The sequence below is a fragment of the Doryrhamphus excisus genome, linkage group LG2 (genome assembly GCF_037039965.1).
Source record: "Doryrhamphus excisus strain RoL-2023G ecotype Guam linkage group LG2, RoL_Dexc_Guam_v1.1, whole genome shotgun sequence".
NCBI lineage: Eukaryota > Metazoa > Chordata > Actinopteri > Syngnathiformes > Syngnathidae > Doryrhamphus > Doryrhamphus excisus.
The window spans coordinates 152,554-180,050 of NC_136358.1; the positions used below are offsets into that span (position 1 = coordinate 152,554).

Below are 27,497 nucleotides of genomic sequence, written 5' to 3' on the forward strand. Positions count from 1 at the left end.
ACCCTGGACTGGTGGCCAGCCAATCCCAGGGCACATATAGACAAACAACCATTCACACTCACATTCATACCTATGGACAATTTGGAGTGGCCAATTAACCTAGCATGTTTTTGGAATGTGGGAGGAAACCGGAGTACCCGGAGAAAACCCACGCATGCACGGGGAGAACATGCAAACTCCACACAGAGATGGTCAATGGTGGAATCGAACTTGGGTCTTCTAGCTGTGTGGCCTGTGCGCTGGTCCTGGTCTGCCCAACAAATAACATAATAAGCAAAAAAAGACGGCAAAACGTCAATACTGGCAGCGTATGATTTCATGTTTTTGATGGTCTTCTTCCACTCGGTTATATAATTCAGGAATTGTGTTCATCCGTTGGTGTCCATTTTTCCATTGCAATTCGTGGTGCCTGTCAAACATTTCCAACATGTTCCGAAATGTTGTCTTCTCCACCGTATTGAATGGTTGCTTTCCTTTGCAATGTAGCGAGCGACAGTCTGTGAGCGCGCACCCTTTTCATCTATTTGGCTTGGATTTCATTTGCAGAGCAAACGCCTCAGTAAGCGTTGGCTGTCACTACAAAACCAAAATATTCCCAAAACCATCACTTGGGTGCCTTGATTCATGTTAGCATACGCTGTCTCACCAGGCTCATTTGGAGTTCCTGTGTCTGCTCCCTCGTAGCCCCGCCTCCACGAAGAGGCTGAATGAGAGGACATTGACACTATCCTTCCATCCTTCCATCCATCCATCCATCCATCCATCCTCCTCCGCTTATCCGGGTCGCGGGGGCAGCAGTCTCAGTAGGACAGTAGGTACATTGACACTATAGTATATTTATTTATATGTGTATATTTATCCAGGGCTAACCTGTTGTTCTTTTAAATCGTTAGCTTGATTTATCCATTAGCTTCACGGGCCCAATGGGGACAACAGTTAATTGTTCTGCCCGTCACCATAGATGGCTGGAATAGATGGGTACACTGGATGGATTCATTGTCAGTGAATAATTAGGATCATTTCTCAAAGCACATGTTCACCCCCATTTCCGTGAAAAGCCATCGGAACCGAATACACCAGTTGGACCAAAACCAAGAGTGCTTCATGTCTTTTTGTTGTTCTTGTTTTAAAACATTTTTGGAAAGCCAGAATGAAGCTCGTTTGTTCAACCCAACATGTCCATCTGTCGTCCTGGTGTTCCCCTGCATGCTTCCTGCTCCGATCACCCAACAGCACATTTGGTTCCGTCAGCACGTTTAAAACACGGATGCTGCTGTGGAATGTCAATAGTCCCCCGCCAGATCACCACGGGCCTAATTAAGGTACCAATACGGCAACACGCATGCGGCAAGGCACTCCAGTAACTTGCTGAGGGGGACGTTTTGTGGAATCATCCATGGTTTTACCGCCTTCTGGTACCTCATTCTTTTGAGGGCATTTGAGCAGCGCAACTGCGGACCAAGGGGGCCACAAACGCACCCTTATTTAGTATTCTAGGGAGCAAAAGCAGAACCAGGTGGAACAGTATCAGGTAATCAGGTACTTGTCATGGTGATACCGCACCACAACTCCTGACTCAGGCCAAGACTTGCGTCTGGATCGCCATGAAATAACGACCAGAGATGCGAGCCGGTGATCATATTTGGGTACATTTCTTTAGGTGTAAATTGTGAAACAATACCTGTCCATGGAAAGCTGGGCGACTAAGGTGACGTCTGTGTTGTCAGAAGTGACTTGGTACTCATAGTGGAGGAAGTAAAGGTGCGTTCTGTGGACGGTGAATCTCTCCCGACGGAACTCGTAGCATGGATCGTCTTCATCCAACTCGGACAGCGTCTTCTGGAGCTGGAAGCAGACAAAAATGGAAATGTTGCAACCAGAATCCATAACAGTGCCCTGAAGTGGCCACGACCATGAACCTAAACCTAGCCCCACCCCCCCTTAATCCCAACACTTGGATTATGCTCCTGCATAGTCGCTATGGCGCCCCTTCCAATGCCATCGTGATTATTTTAGAGCGCTATTGTCAGGCTTTATTGTGGGTGACACATGCACTGTTGTTGTAAAGGTTGAACCAAAATCACAACCTTGAATACACAGGAAGTGGTGTGCACTTTGGACACCCCATACTTGGACCAAACGTTCCGACTTGCAATCCCATGAGACCATCAAAAAATGTCATGTTACATTTTTCTGAGCATTTTAATGCAACATCTCAACATCAACTCAAGTTAGTTAAGAAATTCTTTCATTCGTTCATTCATTTTCTACCACTTGAGTGTCACGGGGGTGCTGGAGCCTATCCCAGCTGTCTTGGGGCGAGAGGCGGGGTCCACCCTGGACTGGTGGCCAGCCAATCCCAGGGCACATATAGACAAACAACCATTCACACTCACATTCATACCTATGGACAATTTGGAGTGGCCAATTAACCTAGCATGTTTTTGGAATGTGGGAGGAAACCGGAGTACCCGGAGAAAACCCACGCATGCACGGGGAGAACGTGCAAACTCCACACAGAGATGGCTGAGGGTGGAATCGAACTCAGGTCTCCTAGCTGTGTGGCCTGTGTGGTAACCACTTTCCCGCTGTGCAGCCCCAGTTAAGAAATCCAAATGTTACATGTTAAAAACTGCTCATAAAAGTGGTTTTCAAACTGGGGATCCCGGGGTTATGACAGGGGTGGGTTACCATGAGCATGTTTATTATTATTATTATTATTAGTTACATTCCCTCTTCATCATAGCTGTGTTTTGACCACCTGTGCTCCATGCAACGTACGTGGGGAATCCTCCAAAGTCCAAAACAGGGCCGCTACAACGTCCATACGGAAACAGTGAATGTGTTCATTCCAACTGATTCCCTTGATGAATGGGAAATATTTTGGGGCTGACAAAACCAAAGACATCCATCAGGGAGCCGTGTTCCAATACGGTGAGATTGGCCCAGCCATTTAATCCAGTACAAAAGGAATGATGATTACAGACGTGCATTGGCTCCCTAATAAATCAAATAAATAAACTTTGCTGACGGAGTCAACCAAACCCTTCAGCGTCCCCAACATGAAGAATTCAATAGCGGCTTATACATAAAACATGACTGAAGCTGACCTACCTAGCTGAGAAATGGATGAATCCGGTGGAGCCGGCTGTCAAACAACAAGTAGAAGACTGTTGCTTACCACCGTGCGGGTACTCACATTCTCGCTGTTGTGATCGGCCTCACTGGGGCAGCCAAACAGCTCTCGCCGTAGCAGGTTGCCGTCGTACTCCAGGAAGGTTAGGTAGAGATTACGGAAAAACTCCACGTGCTTGTTCTTCACTCGTAGTTTCTTAGGAGAGTTCCAGTGGATGACCTGGGCAGACAAGGTGAGCACACGTTGACTTCCTGTTCAGTGCAAAGTAAGCTTCAAAATAAGAGCAGGGTCCTTTTATCCTGGTTGCCCAAAGGAGGACAACCATGTCAACAAACATCCTTAGTGCAAGCAATGGCTGGTTTTAGTTTCAAGTGAGCTTTGAAGTGGTGTGGATGTTCTTACACCTGTGTGAGAAACGTCAAGTCAATCTGACTTATTCAACCGCAAAGCGCCACCACGTGGTAGAGTTGGCAGAAGAATAAATGGCACAAACAACACAGTGGGGAGTGCCTGTTTTTACTACTTTTCACCCTTTTGTGCACAACGGTTCAGGAGTAGTTAGCTTCAGTTAGCTTATGTTTGTTCTTGTAGCCGTTGGTTTAATGATTAAAAACGACAATGAATTTTTGGACTTTTTCATCTTAGGCCCAGAACAACGAACCCCAAGTGTGAATGCAGCCAAGAGTCCGGTTTACCTACACCAGAATCCGTACAAAAACTCATCCATGGAAATCCTTTTTTAGAATCCACTTAAACCACAATCATTGGTTTAAAGTGTTCAAATGTCCACTACTGCATGATAACAAAAAATATCTCTTTAGGCCACATGGAAGAGTCACACAAATATTGCAAGTTAACTATGAAAAAAAGTCATTGATTGGCGGCCATAATTATGCAGTAGTAATAAAGTCAAGGGTACTTCAACTGACAAAATGTGGATACTATTAAAGTTAGGGCAGGATTGATTTTGTTTGCGTATCACAGGCAGGCAGGAGGTGGAGACACTTGACGAGTTGCTTCGCTTTCATGCTGAAGACAACCAGATGCTTTATGTTCCTTTTTCATCCAATTTTCTTTTCCTGAGCGATGCTGACTTTGCTTATGCCTGCTTGGGCGACCATGAATGAGCCGTCAAAAAGAAAAAGTGCTTGAATGCAACGATTTGGACTGGTTTAAAAAGTGCCACCTTATTCCTCCCTCAGGGGCATCCATGACGTTAAGCCACACCTTCAGCTTTGATCAACAGTCGGTCTTCAAGTAGTTTGATCCGTGCCGCGTCATGTGGAATTTGTTTTAGGTGACTAATGTTGTGGCAAGTCTTCATTAGGTGTAGTCTAGTCTAGTCTAGTCTAGTCTAGTCTAGTCTAGTCTAGTCCTCCAAAACCTGCCTCAGACATTGTCTCCAAAATGTGAAATGAATGCAATGTGTACTTTATATATGCTCTTTTTTGGTGGCCCTTGGCATCCATCCATCCATCCATGGTCTGTAGTGCTTGTCCTCACAGCGGTATGCTGGAGCCTATCCCAGCTGTCTTTTCAGACCAGAGTCGGGCTCCACCCTGGACTGGTCGCCAGTCAATCGCAGGTCACATAAACAAACGTTGGCACATTGTAAGAAAAGATATGATATAGCTATAAGACAAATCTAAAACATGCATATTTCATTTGCATAACTTTGCATACATGAACCTCCGTTGGAAGAGTTTGCAGATTTTGAATGTACAATTCATTTTTGTTGGCCTGCAGTTATGGTTGAGCCCTACGAATGCTGCTAGGAATAAGTGGCCATTCAGGTGATTGACAAAATGAATGATTGAGCAAAATCAATAATAATTAAAGTTTGGAAGTTCTGAACTACACAACTCCATACATGAAACATTTGAAGCAATATTTGGTTAATATATTAGCATTTGTACAATGACTTCATACACATCCAGACGTCTAGAATTGTTAGCAATCGCTGGAGTTCCTGAGTACCACTAGATGGAGCCCAGGTACCACCGGTGGGGCTTGAAGCAGTTTCACAGTAAATGCTCTACACCAGTGCCCCCCCCCAAACTTTATTGGGCCAAGGCGCATATTTTACTGTACAAAAGTCTCACAGCACCAAACAAAATGATGCGTGTGTTGGATGTGGAGGCTGAAGCAGATCTGCAGGAATGAAACAAGTCAAAAGTCTACTTTGGCCAGCTGGACCATGAAGACCGTTTGGAAGTCAGGTCAGGTACGTTTGTGTGTGTGTGCATGTGTGTGTGTGCGTGTGGCACCAGCGACTCACCTTGAGGTCCGACACATCTTTGTAGCACTTCTCAGAGCGGGTGTGGTCAGAGAGCTGAACGTTCCAGAAGCATGGAAGCTGGTGAACCAGGAATGGATTCTGTTTGATGACAGCATTGAAGATATCCTGCACACAGAAACGCTTGGATTAAAACCTTTATTATGATACTGATGTCATGCTAGGGTGGCTATATATTATAACATTGACACATTTATATACACACACTACATTTTTAAATCAGTAAACTCATGTCTTAATGAGTAGTAGTAGAAGTAGTACAACTGTTACAACCAATACTTTCCAGCAGGGGGAGCCCAGTTCACACAGTGCAGGGGTGTCCAAAATGTTCAGAGGGCCACGTCAAAGAAAATGTGAACAGGTGTGGGGACCATTATGATATTGGGGGGGTTGTCTATGTAATGTTTTAACCCGAGCAGTCTTTAATGTTGTCTCTTATGTGCTTTGGGTCGATAAAATTGAGCTGCAAATACCGCAAAATACTTCTTTTCCTTTCCCTAGGCTATGTTACTGTAAATTATGAAATGTTTAAACACTAACATGTACAAATAATTTAAGTAAAATTATTTGAAAATTGAATTTTAACAAAAAAACCCCCCATCTGATTAGATGCTCTTGTAACCCACTTATGCCACAAATTGTGGCACAAGGAAAAAGGCATCGGAGACGAAGGTCTGAGGACATCACATATGTTCATATAGAATGTATTAATAAGGTTCAGCCTGAGGCTTTTACTGTATATTTATTCAATTCCATTCTGAAGATTTACCAAGCATTATTAATGTCGGTGAGTATGAATAATTTATTCGTGTTTCATGTTGTCTGGAAGGGTGAAAAAAAAAAATCTAAAGTTGACTAAAAATGACATTCCCGAGGCACACACGCCACCACACTGTTAGAGGTTTTTCCTCCTTGAAATTAGGAGTGTAGCATAGACTGGCAGTACAGACAGTACACCAATTCCATACATACATCACACGCTTGTTGTGAATGTGTTGTTCAGCTCCTTGTTAGAGAACAGCAAGAGGTGCAAAAAGTACTGCAACCTTTGACAGTTGGACATATGCAGTCAAAAGTTTAGAAAAGGTCAAACGCTTGGAAAGGTCACACTACGTTTTAGTTTCATCCTACAACCTCACCGGAAAGCCGCATAGCCCAAACTTTCTGTGAGGAGTGTATACTGTAATTGTTCAGTGATACGGCTACTTGATGGCTAGAAAGTACATTTCCAATGATGCTTAGAGTAGTGACGTGGAAGAAAACATCTTGTGTCTTATGCAGCAATCTAAGCTAAGTCAAATGAATTAGGTGTACAATTACCACAGCTTCTATTTGCATTAGTCGGACTGCCAAGCGTCTGCTGGACTCCTGCGTGATGAATTGAATAGCTGAAGTATAATGGCTAATTTGCCATGAGAAAAAGTGAAAGAGAGAGACAGAGAGACTGACAAAGTGTGTGATGAAGGACTCATGGGGCTGTTTAATTTTGATGGTGAAAAAGCCGACTTCTGTGTTTTTACTTCTCAGGAGGAGGAAGAGGATGGTGATTTCGTTGAGTTAATCAAAAGAAGACAAAAAAAACTTCCCGTGTAATATGTTTTTGTGCACAGGTAAGATATATAGTCTGTAAATGATGGTACGTTTTTTCAGACTAAAATCTTTGTCCTGTGTTTTATTTGTGTTTATATTCATGATCACAAAATGAAAGGCAAAATCACAAAATAATTCCATGTTCTTGAAAAACGTCAATTTAAAAAGTACTGGCATCTACAACCCTGGGCCTGCATTTACTTGGTATCGGCTCAATAACGTTGGGCTAGCATGTGCTAACTGTGGCAATCAATACGGCCCATGCTGAGCATGCAGACTCGGACGTAATCTTAATAAATCGGTTAATTATTCTTTTTTCCCCTCCAGTTGTTGGGAAGCAACAAGGTAAAGTCATACTGTGGCTTCCCAAGCCTCCGTACGACAAAGTGCTTCTATTCCTAATTCATGTGGCATAAGAAGTGAAGATGAATGCTTAAGATCTGGGAGACTTCTTGACTTTCCAGTTTGGGGCAAGGCCCACAAGACGACAGTCGGTGACAGACACCAACCATCTAATGGGAGCCATAAAAGCTCTATAACCACGTAATAAATGGTGCGATAAAGCCAGCTGACAGACCATTGGAATAGCTCATACGGCAGAAGGCAGATGGAATGCTGAAATGATTCCGAAAGCGCCGTTCATTTTCCAAACTGCATACCTTGCGGGACTTTACTTAATGAAGGTTTAATTAAAATCTCATAAACGTACCACTCATCTGGATGAGCTTGGGATAGCTGGGAGATAATGGGGAGATCCTTGGCCAAGGTTGTGAGTGAAATGCCCTGGCGATATACATGCATCACGGGATGGCGCTACGTGGCCGCAAGCCGAGTGGCATGAGAATGCAGTGAAATGGCAAATGGGCTGCATTCATCATGAAAGGAACTAAAGCCCTTTTAAACAGTGTTGCTCGTTCACACAACAATAATGGTGTCAAAAAAGTACGTGTCCTGGTCTGATTGATCACATTTAGACACTGGATGTGCCAGTTAAACAACCTAATAATGTCCTTACAATTCACTCACATTTGACCCTAATCAGGGAAAGTGTCGGAATATTCATTTTAACCCTTTGAAGGACATCTCAGCCAGCTTCATCATCCATTTTCTTCCGCTTATCCGATGTTATCCCGGCCAACCTATGGCCAAAATGACCACAAGTAAGGGTAGGAATGGAGATCGAGCGGTTAATTGCCTTTCAGCTCAGCTCCCTCTTCACCAGAACAAAGTCCGCATCGCACCAGACTGCAGGCCGAGAACTTGGTGCAAGATCCTATCTATTTATCCTCGCTTTGCTCTTTTGTGATGTCAAATGACGATTGTTAGGATAAAATGGAGTGTGGGGGGGGGGGGGGGGGGGCTGCTAGCCAACAATCATAGTTTGGGTGGTGTCATCTTTCTTTGCATCCAATTCCAATGATGGTCATGGACCCCCACCCTCTGAAACCAGGCTGACTGTGCCTTGTTTATTTGTCAGAGGCTAAATGATTGAATCTTTTAGGAACGGATAAAAGAACAGCATTGGGCCAAGATGGTGTTGTCGACGCCCGCCTCTGTTCAGAGATGGCTTCTCAATCATAACATAGCTAGCTTCCCTCACTCCTCTTTCAAACCATCCGTCTCCTCAGTCCCGAATGTGTGCAGTTTTGGCCGAAAAAGAGTGCTTTACTTTCTTTGAGGTGCAGGAAGACCGCAGAGTCTGGACCTGAGGTAGCCCTTCTGTGTTCCGTGTTCTGTGACATGTATCATGTGACATGTGACATGCAGAGTCTGAACCCGAGTTAGCCCTTCTGTGTTCCGTGTTCTGTGACATGTATCATGTGACATGTGACATGCAGAGTCTGAACCCGAGTTAGCCCTTCTGTGTTCCGTGTTCTATGTCATGTACCTGCGTTACCTCCGTTGCTGCTTGTTGTTTCCCCAATGTAAAAATCTTCACTGCACTGGTTTGTTTTTCTGTGTTGCCAGGTTTCATTTAGTTCCGGTATGTTGTGTTTGTTAGAAATCTAAAACTAAATAAAATTAATTATACAGATAGGTAAATTATTTCCAGCCACTACTTTCAAGGGCTTCCCAAAAACTGTTGTTAAAAATATTATGAAAATACTGTATTATTATGATTAGATACTACGATCTGTCAATGATTGCCAGTGTTATTTTTGCAAGTACCAAATTTGAAACAAACACTGCTGTATCTGTATCATTTAGTGGCCTCCTGACACGCTTCTATCCTCCGTTGTTACCAACTCATTCATCAGCTAGCATCCTGCTGGTACCACATCGTGCATGCAATTCGTATAGCTGACCGCCTCTAGATGTCGGCTAAATCCCCTTTTAGCTCCAAAGTGTACCATGGAATGACATGATTGTTTACGTATCGGATGTGGGGAGTTGTCACAGTGGGGCCACTGGTGGCCACTGGTGGCCACATGTCACCAGTGTCGGACAGATGTCACCAGTGTCGGACAGATGTCACCACTGTCTCTCTAAGCCAGTCTTGCACTTGTTGGCCTGAGCCAGAGAATGTCCATACAGAGCGCGTCTCCAACTGTTCCACTCGTTAATAGAATCGTAAATCCGTCTGGCTGGACCAAGCTTTTTGTCAGCCAAATGTCACGAACCAAAGAAGGTGGGGTTTTTTCCTCCATGCACAAGCTTCAAATCTTCATGTGAGGTACACAAAATTCATCAAGTGAACAGCGGTAAATATGACACGGACATTTATGAAAAGTTCAACCCCATTTTCGTCTGACAAATTAAAAATTGCACCAACACTGCATGATGGTCCAGTGGTGCATTAGCAGTGCGGCGGCGTTAAGTTAATGACCCGAGTGGAGGCTTTCAAATGCGACTCTCGTTAGGCTGAAGAAATATTTAGATGTACTTCATAATAGCGCATTTTCATGTGGTCACTGGATTTCGCATCGCAATATAAAGCGAGGGCCGAGGAAAGCTTGCATTTTACCTGATCTGCCAATGAAGTGGACAACATGCTCATTAATTCCCGCTCCGCCGTCAACCGCCACATCTGCTCCCATCTCAGCTTTCGTAGTCGATCGAGGAGAAGCAAAATCACCCCTGGAAAGTACACAAAACACCCGATTTGAAAAAGGTACAGCGGATTGCAGTGGTAAATTGGTATTATGTCAAGGCACTGAAGTGAACCCGTTATTCGTTCACTTCTCACAAACTGGTGCTGGTAAACTATATCTGTAGTCACAGCTGCTCTGGAGCAGTGTAGTGGAAACATGGCTGTCAACTAACATTCATTCACATTCCTACACTGTGTTGACCAGGGACACGACGACTGGGTGGAGGGAGGGAGGGAGGATCGAACCGACAACCTTCCGATTCCTGGAGGAAGTGCTCTACCTCCTGAGGTACTGACATCTAACTGATCAATACCACAACATGCATTAAAATACAACATCCATTCATTCAGGCCAAAAGGGGGCGGGGCACAGCAGTCAGGTATAAAGTGAGGGATATGGAAGATACCCCTGACTTTCCTTACGTCTCTGGGTGAAGTCAAAGAAAATGTTTTGGTTTTGTATTGACACGAGTCACCGTGTCCAAGGTGTGTGGACGTCAACAGGTTCCACCGTATGAACGCACGGAGGGATCCATATAATTGTACCCCGGTTGTAGTGACTTCAGTCCCATTCATGAGGCTCTGAATCAAAGCTTTGTGTTTGCTGAGATAAAGCTTTGGCGATAAGCCTGCAAACAGACTGGCACAAGATGTTGAAAATATGTTAAATCCTGCAGCGGAAACACAAATCATTCCGGGGAAACTTTGTTCCGCAACACACAAAAAAGGAACTCTTGGGGAAACAACAAAACGACGTCTCCAAGTTCCCTTGCTAATAAAATCAATCTTTCTGGCAGCTCCAAATAAAATTAGGCAGCCAATTTTCAGTGGGGGGAAAAAGATGTAGTGAATGACTTTTGAAGACCGGAGCAAACTAACCATCCTTTCCCGGCCTGCTGTGCTCCATCTGCTGGTGTGGCCCCACCAACAAAGCCCACCAACCACCGCTGGACTGGAGCGCTTGTGTCCACTTTCCGTGCCAGTCTCTGTGACGGAATGATAAATGCCTTCTTCATCCATTTTATACCGCTTATCCTCACCAGGGGCGCGGGGGTGCTGGAGCCTATCCCAGCTGATTTCAGGCAAGAGGGGAGGTCCACCCTGGACTGGTGGCCAGCCGATCCCAGGGCACATATAGACAAACAACCATTCACACTCACATTCATACCTATGGACAATTTGGAGGGGCCAATTAACCTAGCATGTTTTTGGAATGTGTGGAAACCCCCCGCATGCCTGCAAACTCCACACAGAGATGCCCTAGGGTGGAATCGAACTTGAGTCTCCAAGCTGTGTGGCCTGCGCAGTCAGGCAAATGTAATTGAACAAATTTAGGTGCCACGGCTGTATTCGTATTTAGAAATGTACGACTAATTCTGGACACGTTTTGTCAAGACATAAAATAATGAAAACTAATTTGATCTATTTCTTAATATCTCATAACACACATTAACACAATGCATCACCACTTCCACACTGAATGTGAGGACATTTCTTTTCATGTTGGACGTGCCATGGCTGACTCCATGCAGTCTGGAGGTAATCTAATCTGATGTCTGCCATTGAAGCCAATAATACTACCATAGTACTACCTGCCATAATACTACATGGAACAACCATGAAACAGCAGGAATTCATTCATTTTTGCAAAATCGCCATAGTGTGATAGAGTGATGATTGAATCACGATGTAATGAGGGATGACTATATATCAGGGGTGTCCAACGTTTATTATTGGTGCTTGGCATATTCAGAGCATTCAATTGATTACTTATTAATAAGCTATATTACCATTTACTACACTCATTTGATGTAAACCTTTGACAAAATGTGGATTATCGTTCACATTGATTTGCATTTTTGACCTCTTCAATACACAAAATGCACCCTTCAGTTTTTCTATATGGGCACGCCCTGGAAAACAGTTGGACATCCCTGCTGTACATAGAATAAGTATTTTAACTTTTTGGATTCATGAATTTTAAAAGCAAAAAATGCCCTGGCCCTAACCTTCTAACTTTCAAATTCAATGCAAATTTGATAGAGTGTGTTGTGGCAAGACTCCAAATTATTTGGAGAGTGTGCCTGCGGGGCTTTATGAAGCACAAAGAGCTCTCTTATGGCGCTGGAAAGTATTACAGTTTAATCATAATGTAGTGCTGAAAATATTTCCTACAGAAAAATGTGGAGAAGACACAATGAAATTCTAAGCACAAGCTCAGTCATTGCTGGACTTGCAATGAGAATTGCTCTGCTCGAGTAGCTTCTGGTAAATGCAAACATATAAATAAACACCACTGTTAAGTGATTACGTTCATTACTTGATACAATTAATTCACATGGAAATAAGTGTCACGTTAGTATTTCAGAAAGTAATACACAACAAGCAACTCTGAGTGGACAACTGATTGAGCTCCAGCTTCCCTGTCGCCAAATATAGAATAAGCAGTAATAGATTGATGGATGGATAAAGAGCTACAAGAATAGAAAGATCTCATTTATGCTGGTAACAATAGGAAGGAAGTTGTTTCCACAAAGGTCGCTACGTCACCATAGAACTGCAGGGAAGTCAACATAATTAAGGCTAATAGCTAATTTAGCCACTCCTGATGTTTGAGATGTGGAATAAATAGACGCTATATCAGACGTTCACCGCTATAGCTGCTAATGTAAATGTTTGCCATACTCACCAGTGTTGAAGCCCCTCCCCAATGCAGGCCAGGGCCGATGGTTCTTCCACAGGTTTCCCAGGTACCAGTCACTCTGGTTCTCCACCAGACCCAGAACCTGCTGGCCTGAAAGACACACCAATATCCATTTTAAATAATAGTTTTCTCTCATTTACTTAATGGAGTATATCAATGTAACATCTTATGGTTATTTATGGTAAAAACTCAAATTTATCATTTCTACACTTCATGCCTTTTCAAGAGAGGCATGAGCAGCCTTTGCGTATTATTATAAAGTCAGGATCAGTCCAATATACGCTTAAACACACTGCACTGTCCAACAGAGGTGCCCAGAGCTCAGAGGGAGGCTGATATCATTGCAGCATCCCGGCAGCAATAACCAAATGGAATGAAAATGGGACTTAATACATTAAATGTTAGTTTTTTTAAATGTATTTTAAACTCGTATTGATATTTGCGTTGTATATTTCTTAGATACACAAAAAATCATAACAGTTGTGTTACATTCTACTTTTGGACAATGATTGCTTTTTGGTGGGTAACCGTTTGCTGATGCAAATATAGTCGTCTTTTGAAGGCATATTGTTTTGAGAAGCAAAACGCTTCATACAAGAGAACCCAGCCAGTAGCCGGAACTACTTTCCTCAACAAGGAACCCCACCCAGAACTTGGCAAAGGGAAGGAAAAGTCACTGTTGATGCACTACAAATTCCTCCATGGCAGTCTGCGCTAATATTGAAAGTCCTGCCTGCCTCTCATGCCCCCCGCCCTTCCCAGGGGGAGGCCCATCCCACTATTTGAGAAGCACTACTTTAAGCTGAGAAAACCCACCAAAACCACTCATATTGTCTGCATACAGGAAGCGGTCGGTGAGGATCAGCGTCCGACACTTCAGGGCCACCTTAATCCCCTCATAAAGCCGGCTTTCATGCCGGCAGCCAACTGCAAAGTGGGGGAGAACTTCAACTGCCACCTGACACCGCCACGACAAAAGGTACTCGGGGAGTTGGATAATTAGCTCATATGAATGGAAAGATTTAGAGCTTGTGATGGTATAAACAGGAGAAGGAAAGGAGTAGAACTTAATAAAGAGGAGAAATCCAGCTGTTAAATCTGAGAGCAGGGAAGGAGGGATGCATGTGGGCTTAAGTGGGAAGATTTGAAGGCAAGCTGGGCGGATCTCAAAGGTCAAGGAGACGGGCCTTAAGGAGGAGGCAGGATGTAGGGGTGGGAGCTTATTCTTATTCTTATCCTTCAGCAGGCGGTGATGACTTAAAGAAATGATTAGACCCAAACTGTACAAAGATGCTCCCTTTGACCACCAAACTGCACCTTTCAAATGACTCGGCTTCAAACAGGACTTATAGGAGGACTTGTAAAAGAAAGAGGGAATGACTGAAAAAAAGCCATCTACACAATGACCTTGCTAATTTAGAATGAATAATAAGGAAAGAAAGAAATAAGCGAGGCACTGGCAGCCTTTCCTAGCTGTCAAACTACAAGACAAAGAGACGCGGCAGACGGGAAAAAGAAAGTCAGGACACAAACAAGTAGAACAAAACAAAAATATGCCACGGAAGCGCATACGTCACAATTGTCTGAATTCAAACAGCACACACGGCAGTCAGCCAAAGTGACTGAATCAGCTTTTTCATATTCCTCTCAACTGAAAAATGCACATTACACATTTTAGATGCTATTGATTCTGCACGTCACCAGTCTGCTTTCTAGCCCATGTAGAATAAGTCAATACTGACTGTTGAACAAAGAAATACACACAATTCAATATGCAGCGCGTGCATGACCCATCGCCAAAAAAAGGCCTCGCATGAACTTTAGGTCCTCCACAATCGACATCTTAGTGAGGCGAGAGTTCCGTTACAAAGGTACCAGCACAGGTTTTAATAGTTGGTACCTGTTGCCGTTATGTATTGGGAATATAAAATAAAATGGGCTTTCTCTTCAGACATAACATTAACTTGACTACTGCACTGAAAGGAGATGCTCTCCAATCTCGTTGTACATTTTGTATAATGACAATAAAGGCCATTCCATTCCATAAGTACAAAACTCAAAGAAATCTTTTCTACTGTACAAATCTTTCTCCTGGTGGCTAACAAATCCAAAATGGGTGCATTTAGGTTAATACTACAGTATCTACAGCTGCTCAGTGGAATAATGGTTAGATCGCAGGCCTCACAGCTAGGAGACCAGAGTTCGATTCCACCCTCGGGCATCTCTGTGTGGAGTTTGCATGTTCTCCCCGTGCATGCGTGGGTTTTCTCCGGGTACTCCGGTTTCCTCCCACATTCCAGAAACATGCTAGGTTAATTGGCCACCCCAAATTGTGCCCTGGGATTGGCTGGCCCGAAAGACAGCTGGGATAGGCTCCAGCATAAGCGGTATAAAAGATGATTGGATGGACAGTTTGTCATCCCACTGTTATTCCCACCTGCACTATAATACATGGGAAAATTCCTTACATTTCCCACCTTTTACTAAAATACAAGGTAAAATAACGTGTGAAAGTTCCCACTGTTCCCACTTTAGACAGCACAGTCCAATAAAAACCTATTGGAACAGACTGGAAATGGAATGAAAGAGCAGGTTGCCATCGGAAGCTACTTAGTTCCCCGTCATCAGTGGACAACACGGCTAATGGCAGGTGATGCTTTGGGAGGGTAACACGGCCAACTACCTGCCCTTGAATTAGCAGCACTTAGTGTATTACTGTTTCCTAAGTGAAGGAGACATCATTTCTCTCTGATTCAGCACTTCAAAGCCCGTGTGACCAAGAGGCTTTTTAGCTGATCAGTTGCTGTTCAAGGGCGCCGGGCGGGGCAGAGATGATGTCCTGGTGACAGTCACTTCCTTGTCATGCCAGCTACCAATTTACCCGTGTGTCTTTCTGCACTTCTCTGTGCTGTCGTTTCTGGTAAAAGCAGCTTTGTGGTGTCACATTTCTTCCACAAGCTCATTGCCACAGCATCCCCTCCCTTTGGTCTGCCCTCTTTGCTGCATTGCAGTAACACTAGTAAATATTCAACATTTATTAGCTCCAACTCCATCTGTTCATCTTCAGTTGGGACTGTTGGAAGTACACAAAGAAACACAGTAAAACGAGCATTTTGGCAGGGCCGTTGTGGCGCAATGGAGACCACTCTGCTCTTGTTGGCTGCCCGCATTATGGCGCCAATGCTTTTCCTTCCTTTTCCTTCCCTTTCGCTGCTTTGTGGTAAGCATACAAAAACAATATACACTTATGTCCACCAACTCAATAAGCCACAGACCAGAGACTAGTATTCTTTTGCTGTAGACGTCGACATAACATTTGAGACCAAAGGGGGTGGTTTCTCTGAAAAATGTCTCGGCAACTTCATCGTTATAGCTAAGCAACAGCATGAAACAATAATAGCAAAATAACTACTGTCCAATTGCACGGCCTTGGAATGGGCATACTTTCATTCATGCTTTCATTCATTTTATACCGCTTATCCTCACCAGGGGGCGGGGGTGCTGGAGCCTATCCCAGCTGGACTGCCAGCCAATCCCACGGCACATATAGACAAACAACCATTCACACTCACATTCATATCTATGGACAATTTGGAGTGGCCAATTAACCTAGCATGTTTTTGGAATGGGGGAGGAAACCGGAGTACCCGGAGAAAACCCACGCATGCACGGGGAGAACATGCAAACTCCACACAGAGATGGCTGAGGCTGGAATTGAACCCAGGTTTCCTAGCTGTGAAGCCTGCATGCTAACCACTCATCCAACATGCTGTATCCAAAAGTATGTAATCTGCATATGCGGACCATCTGTGGCAAGTACGACTGCAGCCTGTATGCAATGTAGTGCCTTGCTCTAACGTCTCGTGCTCTATCTACCCCCATACACACACACACACACACACACACACACATACACACACACACGTGTGGCGGCAAAGCCTCCATGTCTGCAGTGTAGAGCCTGACAAAGACGTAAAGCTGGCATCCTGCAACACATGCCACCAAAATATCACGGCGGGGTAGCACATTAAAAAGTATTACATTTAATATGGCATTTTAATACAAGTACTATGGTGAGTTTTAAAGCTCACAGTGCAGCAACAGTCAGTGAAATGGCAGCCATCATGGTAGGCTAAGTGTCTCATCCTCGAAGTTTCATGAGCGATATATGTTCTCTTAAAAAAGTCAGTCAAATATGTTTTTGGTCTAAATTAGCGTCATTTCCGGTGGACACGCCTCTACTTTTCCCCCTCATTCTTTCAGTTCTGTGGTTTATAGAGTATTGCGGCATCGCTGTATCGTCACATCTTGTGTGCTTAGGAACATTCATTTTGCACTTAGTGACGACTCCAACACAGCCAGTAATCCTGGTGCCCCCCAGTAATCCTAGTGCCCCCCCCTTATTTTTAAGTACTTATTTCTATGTTTTTTTACAGTTAATATATGTGATCGGTGGGCTGCACGGTGAGCGAGTGGTTAGCACGCAGGCCTCACAGCTAGGAGACCCAAGTTCGATTCCACCCTCGGCCATCTCTGTGTGGAGTTTGCATGTTCTCCCCGTGCATGCGAGGGTTTTCTCCGGGTACTCCGGTTTCCTCCCCCATTCCAAAAACATGCTAGGTTAATTGGCCATAGGTATGAATGTGAGTGTGAATGGTTGTTTGTCTATGTGCCCTGTGATTGGCTGGCCACCAGTCCAGGGTGTACCCCACCTCTCGCCCCAAGACAGCTGGGATAGGCTCCAGCACCCCTGCGACCCTCATGAGGATAAGCGGTAGAAAAAGAATGAATGAATATGCAATCGGTATCGTTAGCAGCTGATCTCATGGATGATCAGTAGAGGAATAAGCATCCCAAATCCACATCCATAAATAGTCGCTAACAATCTCATGAAATCAGAAACCAAAAATAGAATGAAAGCTTGCACTCGGGCTGTTTGCACGAGTCAGGTGTTTCACCTTGGCTGGAAATACAAAATGAACAACAGTGGACGATGCTACGTCTACCCGCTTGAGAAAAGACATAACGAGCTGTAATCAAGAATGTCCTCCATCATCACCATCGTTATTCATCTCCTTCATTTTCTTCTCTCTTATCGCTGCTGCTCATGCACTTTCAAATCAGTGACATACTATATTCACTAAAAAGTTGGGGCGTGATGGTGGTTGTTGGGGGGGGGGGGGTCAGTACAATATATTCCAAAATATCTCTTTGCTCCATTTCAGCTGCACCAACATGTTGATGAAGACAACACAGCAGTCAGTAAACGTAGTTTGATGTTATACAGTCAAGTCAATATTTAAGACAAGTGTCCAAACGCCATGATACCTTTAAGGAGCTCTGTGATTACAGGAGAACAGAAGTCTGGCCATTTTTTTTATTACAGCGCCTTGTAGTGATGAGAGCCGCCATGCTCCACCAGGCACCGAACTGAGAGAGGAAATGAGAAGCGCTTTTTCCAGCCATTGAAATCTCATGTCTCGTAATTCATCGATTCCTTCAATCAGTGCTGCCGTGTTTCTCTGACCCTTGAACATTGCAAAACCATGTCATTGAAGTCACATGGACAGAGCTAGAATGTCCAATGCAGTAAGGATGTATATTTTTGGAGTCTGTAAGTACATTTATTCCACATTTCTGATATTCTCCACAGACATGAAGTATTTTCTATGAAAAAAGTGCATGGTGAAACAGAAGCCATTAACATCTCCAGGACACATGTACATCATGTTCATAGCTATTGAGGAGAAATGGGCCTGGACTATACGCAGCTCCTGGGAGGTGTTGAAGAATTAATGAGTTCAAAGGCATAACAACGCACTGTTCAATGTCTGGCAGACCTCTACATTAAACACCTAACCTCAACCCGCCTGCCCTGTGCTACTTGATACACACCGGTGTCGGCCTCCTGAATTTGTCAAAGTGGCAAGGGTCATGGATTGTACTTTCTGGAGGGCATGGTATATGGGAATGAAGGTAAAATGAAATATGGGGTCTTGAGTGGTACTCTAATTTCCCTCGGGCTCTTACTCAACCCGAGAATATCTGCTGATTAGAACAGAGGGGGAATTCCAGGAAAGCAGCGGGGATCTCTGGCATTGGATGGATAAACGATGTACATCACTCTTGTGGTCCTTCCGACCCATCAGCAAAAAAACACACAATAAGCATTCACGGGGAGGGAAAACTGAACCCACTCCATTGCTCAACTCCTAAGAATGCAAGAGATGCTGAAAGAGGAGCCTGCAGGCAAGGTAAGAACAACAAAACAAACTATTGATTTACACAGCATTTTACTGACAAGTGTCAAATCTGACCCGGAAAAATAGGGTTTAGTCAATCAACAATTATGCCTGTCTGGGAGAAAATAACCTGGATGTTGGAAATGATTAAGACTACATTTAAAATACGCTAAACAGTATGTGCAGGGAGAAGTTCCAATAATGGAATCCAATAGAAAACAACAGGGAATGCAGGGAAAGTACAATACAAAACAGGAACATCTCAAGCGCTTTCCTCAAGTCATTGTGTGCTAAATAAAGACAATAAAATTACTGGATGGTCCAAAGCAACATTGGACTACATACTGTATGCGGGTTATTGATTGTAGGATTGCAGGCCTTTATGGACTAAGCCAAGAACATCCAAATAATGCATCAAACTTAATGTACCGTGGTGATGTCGTGCTTCACAAAGTTTGTGTCCTTTGTTCAAACCCTGTTGGAATAGTGCCACATTTTTATTTATTTTCAGACCAAGTCTTTCTTTTTCTTTATGCTGACAGACAACAAAGTCTGCATTGTTAAACTGGGTTCAAAAAAAAAAAAAGAGTTGAAAAACAAAGATGCTTCAGGTGTTTTGTTCTACCGCTTATCCTCACGAGGGTCGCAAGGGTGCTGGAGCCTATCCCAGCTGTCTTTGGGGGAAGAGGCCAGAGGTACACCCTGGACTGGTGGCCAGCCAATCCCAGGGCACATATAGACAAACAACCATTCACACTCACATTCATACCTATGGACAATTTGGAGTGGCTAATTAACCTAGCATGTTTTTGGAATGTGGGAGGAAACCGGAGTACCCGGAGAAAACCCACGCATGCACGGGGAGAACATGCAAACAGAGTTGCCCGAAGGGGGAATTGAACCTAGGTCTCCTACAATGTGACCTGTGCGCTAACCACTCTCCACCATGCTATATCCTATATCATATTTTTACAGTAATTTTTGGGAAGCTGATATTCCTTTGCTGTGTCAATCAAATGTGTAACTGGATCTTAAGGACCTCCTAAGGGTTAGGGTGAATTAGGGTCAGACATTTTTTGAACTATGAAGTCCAAAGATCATCCAATGGCAATTCCATATGCTGTATGTATTTGATCACTCCGCATTTGGATAAATAATACCACTAAATACATTTAAAAGCTATACTGGTAAAACAAGTTCAATTCAGTTGAACAACATCCTTGACCAAGTGCAACTTTGTGCACGCTTTTACTTTGAAACGTAACAGGGACAGACGTCTCAGGCAGACCGGACAGGGAGTGGGTGGCAGAGGTGGTGCATTGGAGTCAACTGTTAATTAAGATTGATCCAAAGCGCTGCCGGCTGCATCGCTCCAGAGGACAGCGGTACCGATAAATCTTTGAAGGGATTCGCACTTCCTCCACCCTTTACTTTTCCAGATGAATTAACCCACCGGACATTGTGTCCCGTGACACATGCGGACTTTACATGGTTGTGTTATCACCTTCATTGTAAGGACAGGGGGCACAATGCCCGGCCAGATTATATTACTGTGGGACTGGATCAGACTACTACTGTTATATATGACTTATGTATACGCCATAACAACATATAGCTGCACAGGAAATAGAAATTCATGACATCACATCTATATCCAGCACTCGCTCTCTGCCCTGGCGTCCTGTCGCTCCGAGAAATAGAATTTAAAACATCTCTGACATGTCAGAACCACATAAACCATCTTGAAGCTCAGGTCGTGGTGTCCTGCGGGAGCCCAGAGTCAGGACTAAACTTGGTTAGGCCGCGTTTCAGTTTTATGCTGCCAAAATCTGGAACAGTCTTGCAGAAGATGTGCGACAACCCTCAACATCGGCAATGTTCGAATCCAGACTGAAGACGCTTCTATTCAAATATATATGGCATATGGCAACTGAAAGTATTTTATCTGTACTCCAAAATCTGTAAAAATGTAGTATTGTAGTACTTTGGTAATTAACAGTTATCGACATTAATGAACAGTCAATATAAGTAATATAAGTAAGCTTGTTTACCTTTAAACTTGTGGAAGACAGCCCAGAGCTCGGCGATGTCCGTGGCGAATGTGATGTCTGTGTCCAGAACGATGACTTTTTGTAGATTAGACGGGAGCGTCTTTGTGAGCACCAACTTCATCAGACCGTAGATTCCGGAATAATGTTTGTTTGGGATCCACGACACCTCGGACTGAATGAAAGTAAACAACAATGGCTCAGTGTATTTGCTTATGTTCCATCAGTCATGTGAAAAAAAAAATAGGACAGACTCAAAACGGGGGCACACACTAAAATGGGAACGGTTAAGGCTTCATGATAATATTCCATCACTTAAAAGTAACTTCAAGGTATGGTTTTATTTTGGTTCACAAACTTGGACAAGTGGGTGATTAAAACAAGGCACTTTTTTGGGCTTTTTGCTTCCATAAAATGTATTATTTCAGAGAAGAGGGTGAAAAAGTGGCCCAAGTAGACATTTCAGTGTTTACTTTCACTAAGCATCATCATCTGTAGAGCTCAGTATCGCCTGTCGCTAGGATGGAGGCCACAATACACAAGCAGCAGTGCTTGCTCGGGTGTGTCCCTCTGAGGATTTTGTTTGCATAAAAGTGTTTAAATGGCACCATCATTAAATCTATCACACCTAAGGCACTGGCTTTGCTGCTGCCGGCTAATGTAGTCTCCAATATGCAATGCCAACATGTTATTTAGGATGCGGGAATAGTGTCATCGGATATCCTAGCATTAAAGTAGCAAACAGACTTTTCGTCTATCTAAAAAAAATGTGCATGCAGGAGTACTACTGCATAAACATACCCACAATCCATTGTGGCCGTGATGACAACCACAAATGACTAAAAAGCACCTAAGGCACCTTGAGGAACTTTTTTCTTCTGTTGCTATTAATCACAAGATTTTCACATTGACATCAGCATTAATCACATCAGGAATTTAATGTTCTTGTTACTTTCAAGATATTTTTTCCTTACTCTAATGACTGCCTTAGTCACATGACTGCCGTCATTTCTGGACCGACCCACTAAAAAATGTCCAGGTCACAAAATGGGATATTCTGTCGAGTCTGTGAGGACCATACATGCTGGAGCCTATCCCACATTCATACCTATGGACAATGTGGAGTGGCCAATTAACCTAGCATGTTTTTGGAATGTGGGAGGAAACCGGAGTACCCGGAGAAAAGGCACACACAAGGAGAACATGCAAACTCCACACAGAGAATCGAACCCACATCTTCCCGATCTCCTGACTATGTGGCCTACATGCTAACCACTCAGTCACTGTGCACCCAAACTCATTGGAAATCGCATGACGTCATTATTCATTCCAACGGTCTGACTCACAGATGCCATCTTAGATAGAATGCTACAATCATCACACAGCAACTTAACACTCAAAAGGTATCTAAGAAATATACAAGACAAGTACCGATACTAATTTAATAGATAATTAATAGATTTAATAGATAACTATTTGAACTTATTCCCATAATGCATTCCTTCCCAGCAGAGCAGTGTATTGGTTCACTGGCAGCTGAATGAAGCACTGCAGCGTCCTGGCAGCCATGGCCAGCCAAATGCTCTGCCGGGAATTTGCTGTGTTGAAAGTCGTGTAAATGATCTTTGTGAGCTAAACAAAGAGAAATGCAACTCTTAATGTCCACCAACATCTGAGACCAATATACAACCTTTGGAAGTTGGGCTCTAATCCATTGCCGTCATTGTGCAGTACTCAATATTTACCTGCTGCTTCTTTTTAAATGGGTTAGGGCCGAGTGGTTAGCACGCAGGTCTCACAGCTAGGAGACCCGAGTTCAATTCCACACTCGGCCATCTCTGTGTGGCGTTTGCATGTTCTCCCCGTGCATGCGTGGCTTTTCTCCGGGTACTCCGGTTTCCTCCCACATTCCAAAAACATGCTAGGTTAATTGGCCACTCCAAATTGTCCATAGGTATGAACGTGAGTGTGAATGGTTGTTTGTCTATATGTGCCCTGGGATTGGCTGGCCACCAGTCCAGGGTGGACCCCGCCTCTCGCCCCAAGACAGCTGGGATAGGCTCCAGCACCCCCCCGCGACCCCATGAATGAATGAATATTGCCAACATTGGGATCGCTCAATAAAATATCTGCCAGCGTTTTCCTCCTCAATTGTACATAAATAATTAAAAGTACATTTTAAATCACTTTTCCTCATTTTTCCACACGCCGCTTCAAATGAGATTATGTACTTGGCGTGCTCAAAATGCTAAGTGTGAAAATTCAGACATTTGTTGCAAGGAACAAATGTGTCAGTTTAAAAAGTACATTTATGGAGCAGAGATGGAGATTTGCAAATAACTATCTTCCGGTATATTTCCTCTTTATTCGTTCAACACGGGCAAAACGGCATGAAAATCCCAAACTGAGTGACACAGAAAGGAAAGTAAAGCTGTGAGTTACCTTCAGTTCATCTGCGTCATAGAAGTCGACCCGAACAGCAGGAACCATCCAGGTGTGGAAGAGCGAGGACAGGATTTGCTGAGCTATGGAGTCTGTGATGAAATGGAAATGAAGGGGGTTCCGCCTGTGGACACATACACACGCTTTAAGTACATTTTACGCACTTTCCCCAAAACTTCAAAGCATTCTACAACTTCAAATATGCTAGGATGGTAAATTAGAGTGCATTGTGAAACGGCAGGAGAAAGCGTATACACAATCTTACATGCTACTTTGAAAACTTTTTCTCTATTGACATCAAAGGTGAGAATCTGTCACTGGAAATTGAGTCGTTGGAATCCCAACAGATCCACCATTTACAGCTTTCAATGCAATAACACCTTTTAAGTAATGGTGCTACTTAGGACTATTTGAAAGAACATTTTTACTAACGTGCTTGGTTTTACATATTCAAAGCTACGCATTTGACTCAATTCCACAATCCTTTGCCATCTGAGCAGTGAGTCTGCACAATTACAACTTGATATTCAAATTTAAGCCACAGCTAAACTTGAGAATGTGTGTGTGAATGACAGGCACCCAAGTGGAAGAGTGAGGTTACACGGAGAAGAGATACAGAAGGTGTAGAGTTTTAACAGTCCAGAACGATGGAGATAGTGAAAAGGAGGTGAAGAAGTTTGAAAAGTGTCAGGCGTGATGTGATAGAAGAGTTCTAGCTAAAATGAAAGGAAAGGGATACAAAACTGTGGTAGGACCAGCCATGTTGTTTGGTCTACAGACAGTTCCACTGAGGAAAAAACAGGAAGCAGAACTGGAGGTAGCAGAGATGAGGATGCTGAGGTTCTCATTGGGAGTGACCATGATGGATAGGATCAGGAAAGAGTACATTACATGTTAGAGGCCTTGGAGATAAAGTCCTTTAGGCCAGACTGAGATGGTTGGGACATGTCCAGAGGAGAGCTAGGTCAAGAGGAAGACCAAAGAGGAGGTTTATGGATGTAGTGGAGGAGGACATGAGGGTAGTTGGTGTGAGAGAGGCATATGCAGGAGACAGGGTTGGATGGAGGAGATTGATTTGAAGGGAAAAGCCCAAAGAGCAAGAAGAAGAATAATAATCCAAATGTAAGCGTTTATATGACATAATATTAGTGTTGACGTCAGAATCCCGTTCAAACTAACCGTGTTTTCCGAATATGTGCTATATTCAGGCAGGACTGTTGACTATTGCGGTGGACCAAGCCAGTGTTTGATGAGCATTCGGGAGCTGCCGAGAGCTCCCTGTACACTCGCACCATGCAGCTAAACTTCATCTGCTGATGAAGACGATGTGATATGCATGAAACCTCTAGAGCAAGCAACTCCGTAGACCATTAGTGGAGATTGTTTTTGCTAATTTAAATATTATGGTTTAGAGTGAGCGTGCGTTAAGGCCTCGGGGGACACAATACCATGAAGGAGATGATTCATCAGACAGGATGGCCAAAGCTCGTACAGAGGAGACAATAAACTCCGACCCAGGAGGAAGTGTATCTTTTTATCCAGGGACTCCTTTGAAATGAGATGAGACAGCTTAACGGGATTTATGCTGCTAAATGCATTTCACAAAACATCAGCTCGTGTGTGTTGAGGGTGGTATGTTCTCCATAGGTAGTCAGGACACCTAAACCAGGTCAAGAATTACAGAAACCTAACAGAGGATGCCAGCATCAGGATCTTGCATAGTGAATGACTTTAGGAATCAATGCGTCAGCTGCTATGGACTCTAGAAGTCCGTGAGATGCACAACAGAGATTGAAGTTGTCAGCAAGAAGCAACACAGCATTCATTTTACTGGATACTGGCGGGTAGGAAAAGCAAATGTGTCAGTCCATGCAGATAATCAGGGTCACGCTACGATGGTCTAATCTTTACAATCTTATCTTGTATCCAAGGAGGACCGGCACTGATTTATGGTACTCTGGTCATCTATGAGTGGATAGGATATTTCTGAGCAAGAACCTTCACCTTCTCATCACTGTAATTGCATCATCATGTCAGCGCTCCAAACGCAATTTTGTGCCGATAGCTTTGTTTTGGTAGCAGTTCACGTTGAAGATAAGCCGCAATTGGAGGACTTGGTTATGTAACAATACGTAACACCAGGGAAAATAGGAGGAAATGATTCCCATTCTCAATTGGAAATTTATTTCATACCCGATACCAGTGCCGTCATTAGGTCCATTTTAGGGTGCCTCAATATCAAAATAAATTGATATTTTTTTATTGATTAAAAAAAATATATATATAGATTTTTTTCCAAAAAATCTGACAAATGTTATAAAATAGGGCAAGAATAGGAGTTAAAATAAATATTCACATTACCTGTCATTAATTTAGAATTCTAAATCTGTCAATTTCCATTCATTTCACGGTGTAAGGTATAGAGCCCCTTCACTGCGCCATGACCCAGTCCATTCCACTTGGCCCACATCACTGAGATCCAGTCCATGGTTTCCCTGCAGCACGTTGCAGCGTGTGTACCTACCTTTGCAGCACACAGAGCCAACTATTGGCTAGAGCAGCAGTAGAAGAATGGCTATACAAAGGTTTTTAAAAGAGTAAGTATTCATCACTGCTGCTAGCAATTAGTTAGCTCCAGCCCACAGCAGATAACAGCAGATGGAACCATGAACCAAGCATTTCCCATTTTACAAAAAAGGAAAAAATATAAATAAATTACATGAAAAAAAGACGTATAGGCGATCACGGCTCACGTCGCGTCACATTCATATCCTGTGCATCTCCAGGAGGCTAAGAAGGAACCGAGCGACGCCCCTGCCCAATACTTCATCAGACATCGATATTGAGGAAGGCAGTACAGCGGGAGGGAGCGACTATTTAATAAACGCCGCAGCCCTATAATGGCAGAGTCCTGTGGTGTTTGGCAATCCGTGGCTCATCTCATCCCCTCCTTTCAGGTTCAGGACTATAAGATGACAGGACAACATGGCTGATCTCCCAGGGCTCTGTCTGCTCTAATATTTGTCACTCAGTGGCAAAACAACAGTGAGTCAACAGTTAAAGCCCTCATTTGATTCCACATTGCCCTGAGGGGTCGGCATATTAGCCATGCTATTGGTTACCGTTCCTTGGCTAAATCCAAAAACAAAAAAAGGTCATGCCTGTCCAAATCTGAAATCATCAGCACATTGAGCACAGAATACGTCTGTTGACCTGCCAAAGTCATCTTCCATTAGCTTCAACTCAACATCCCCTTTAAAAAAAGGCTAACTCATAGCAAACATTCAAAGGCTGTGCATCAATAATCTGTAGCGACCCTGCCCGAGTCGCCTCATACATAAAGTGTTCCTAAAGAGCACCTCCAGTCTGGCAGCTGAACATCATAAACATACATTATGTTCTCCGCTCAGCGCTTGCATGGGCTTATGCGTCAAAGCGGCGGGTTGGAACAAACTTTTATGCTTGTTTGGAAAACTCATTTGGCCGCAGATACTCAAGCCATCAGTCCTAATGTGGTTTGTTCTGACCCGCAACAGTCCACCAAGCTCAGTCCCCGCCCCCATCCGCGGCTTACACCAGTGAATAAATCAAAAGACTAATGAAAGGAAAGGCTTAGGACATTTGCTCTAATTATGAAAAGGGCTTGGCCCAATTACTCAAATCGTTTGCCAAGAGGCCCCTTCACCCTGCCTGGTCAACCTCGCCGTGGTTTAACCACACCTGAGTGGCACTTTCACACTGAAGCAAATCTGGAGTGGTGAACCATAACTGACTGACATGGTCAGTCACTAACCAAATAGAAACTCAATGAACCAAAGACCAAGAAGATACTACATCGTCCATTATATCAGAGCACGGTGGTACTGTATGTGGTACTGTATGTAGTACTGTATGTAGTGCATACGCATGCAGAAGCTACAGTACATGGAGTATTAATGTCTCCCACTG

The 27,497-nt window shown here is 43.7% G+C and overlaps 1 protein-coding gene across 2 annotated transcripts in view; it reads right to left on the reverse strand.

Moving 5' to 3' along the window:
• large1 (LARGE xylosyl- and glucuronyltransferase 1) overlaps positions 1–27,497 on the reverse strand; it is a 61,586-nt gene that overhangs the window by 3,249 nt on the left and 30,840 nt on the right. The window contains exons 1-8 of one of the 2 annotated variants that reach the window (XM_058067291.2): positions 24,729–25,700; positions 23,550–23,673; positions 21,111–21,282; positions 12,803–12,907; positions 9,988–10,100; positions 5,415–5,540; positions 3,200–3,355; positions 1,682–1,845 (exon numbers count right to left, since the gene is read on the reverse strand). In XM_058067291.2, the coding sequence (XP_057923274.2) occupies positions 1,682–1,845; positions 3,200–3,355; positions 5,415–5,540; positions 9,988–10,100; positions 12,803–12,907; positions 21,111–21,282; positions 23,550–23,673; positions 24,729–24,859 (1,091 nt within the window). In that variant the 5' untranslated portion in view covers positions 24,860–25,700. Of the gene's footprint in view, positions 1–1,681; positions 1,846–3,199; positions 3,356–5,414; positions 5,541–9,987; positions 10,101–12,802; positions 12,908–21,110; positions 21,283–23,549; positions 23,674–24,728; positions 25,701–27,497 lie in introns of those variants that run through there. The other variant, XM_058067290.2, reaches the window with a different exon arrangement.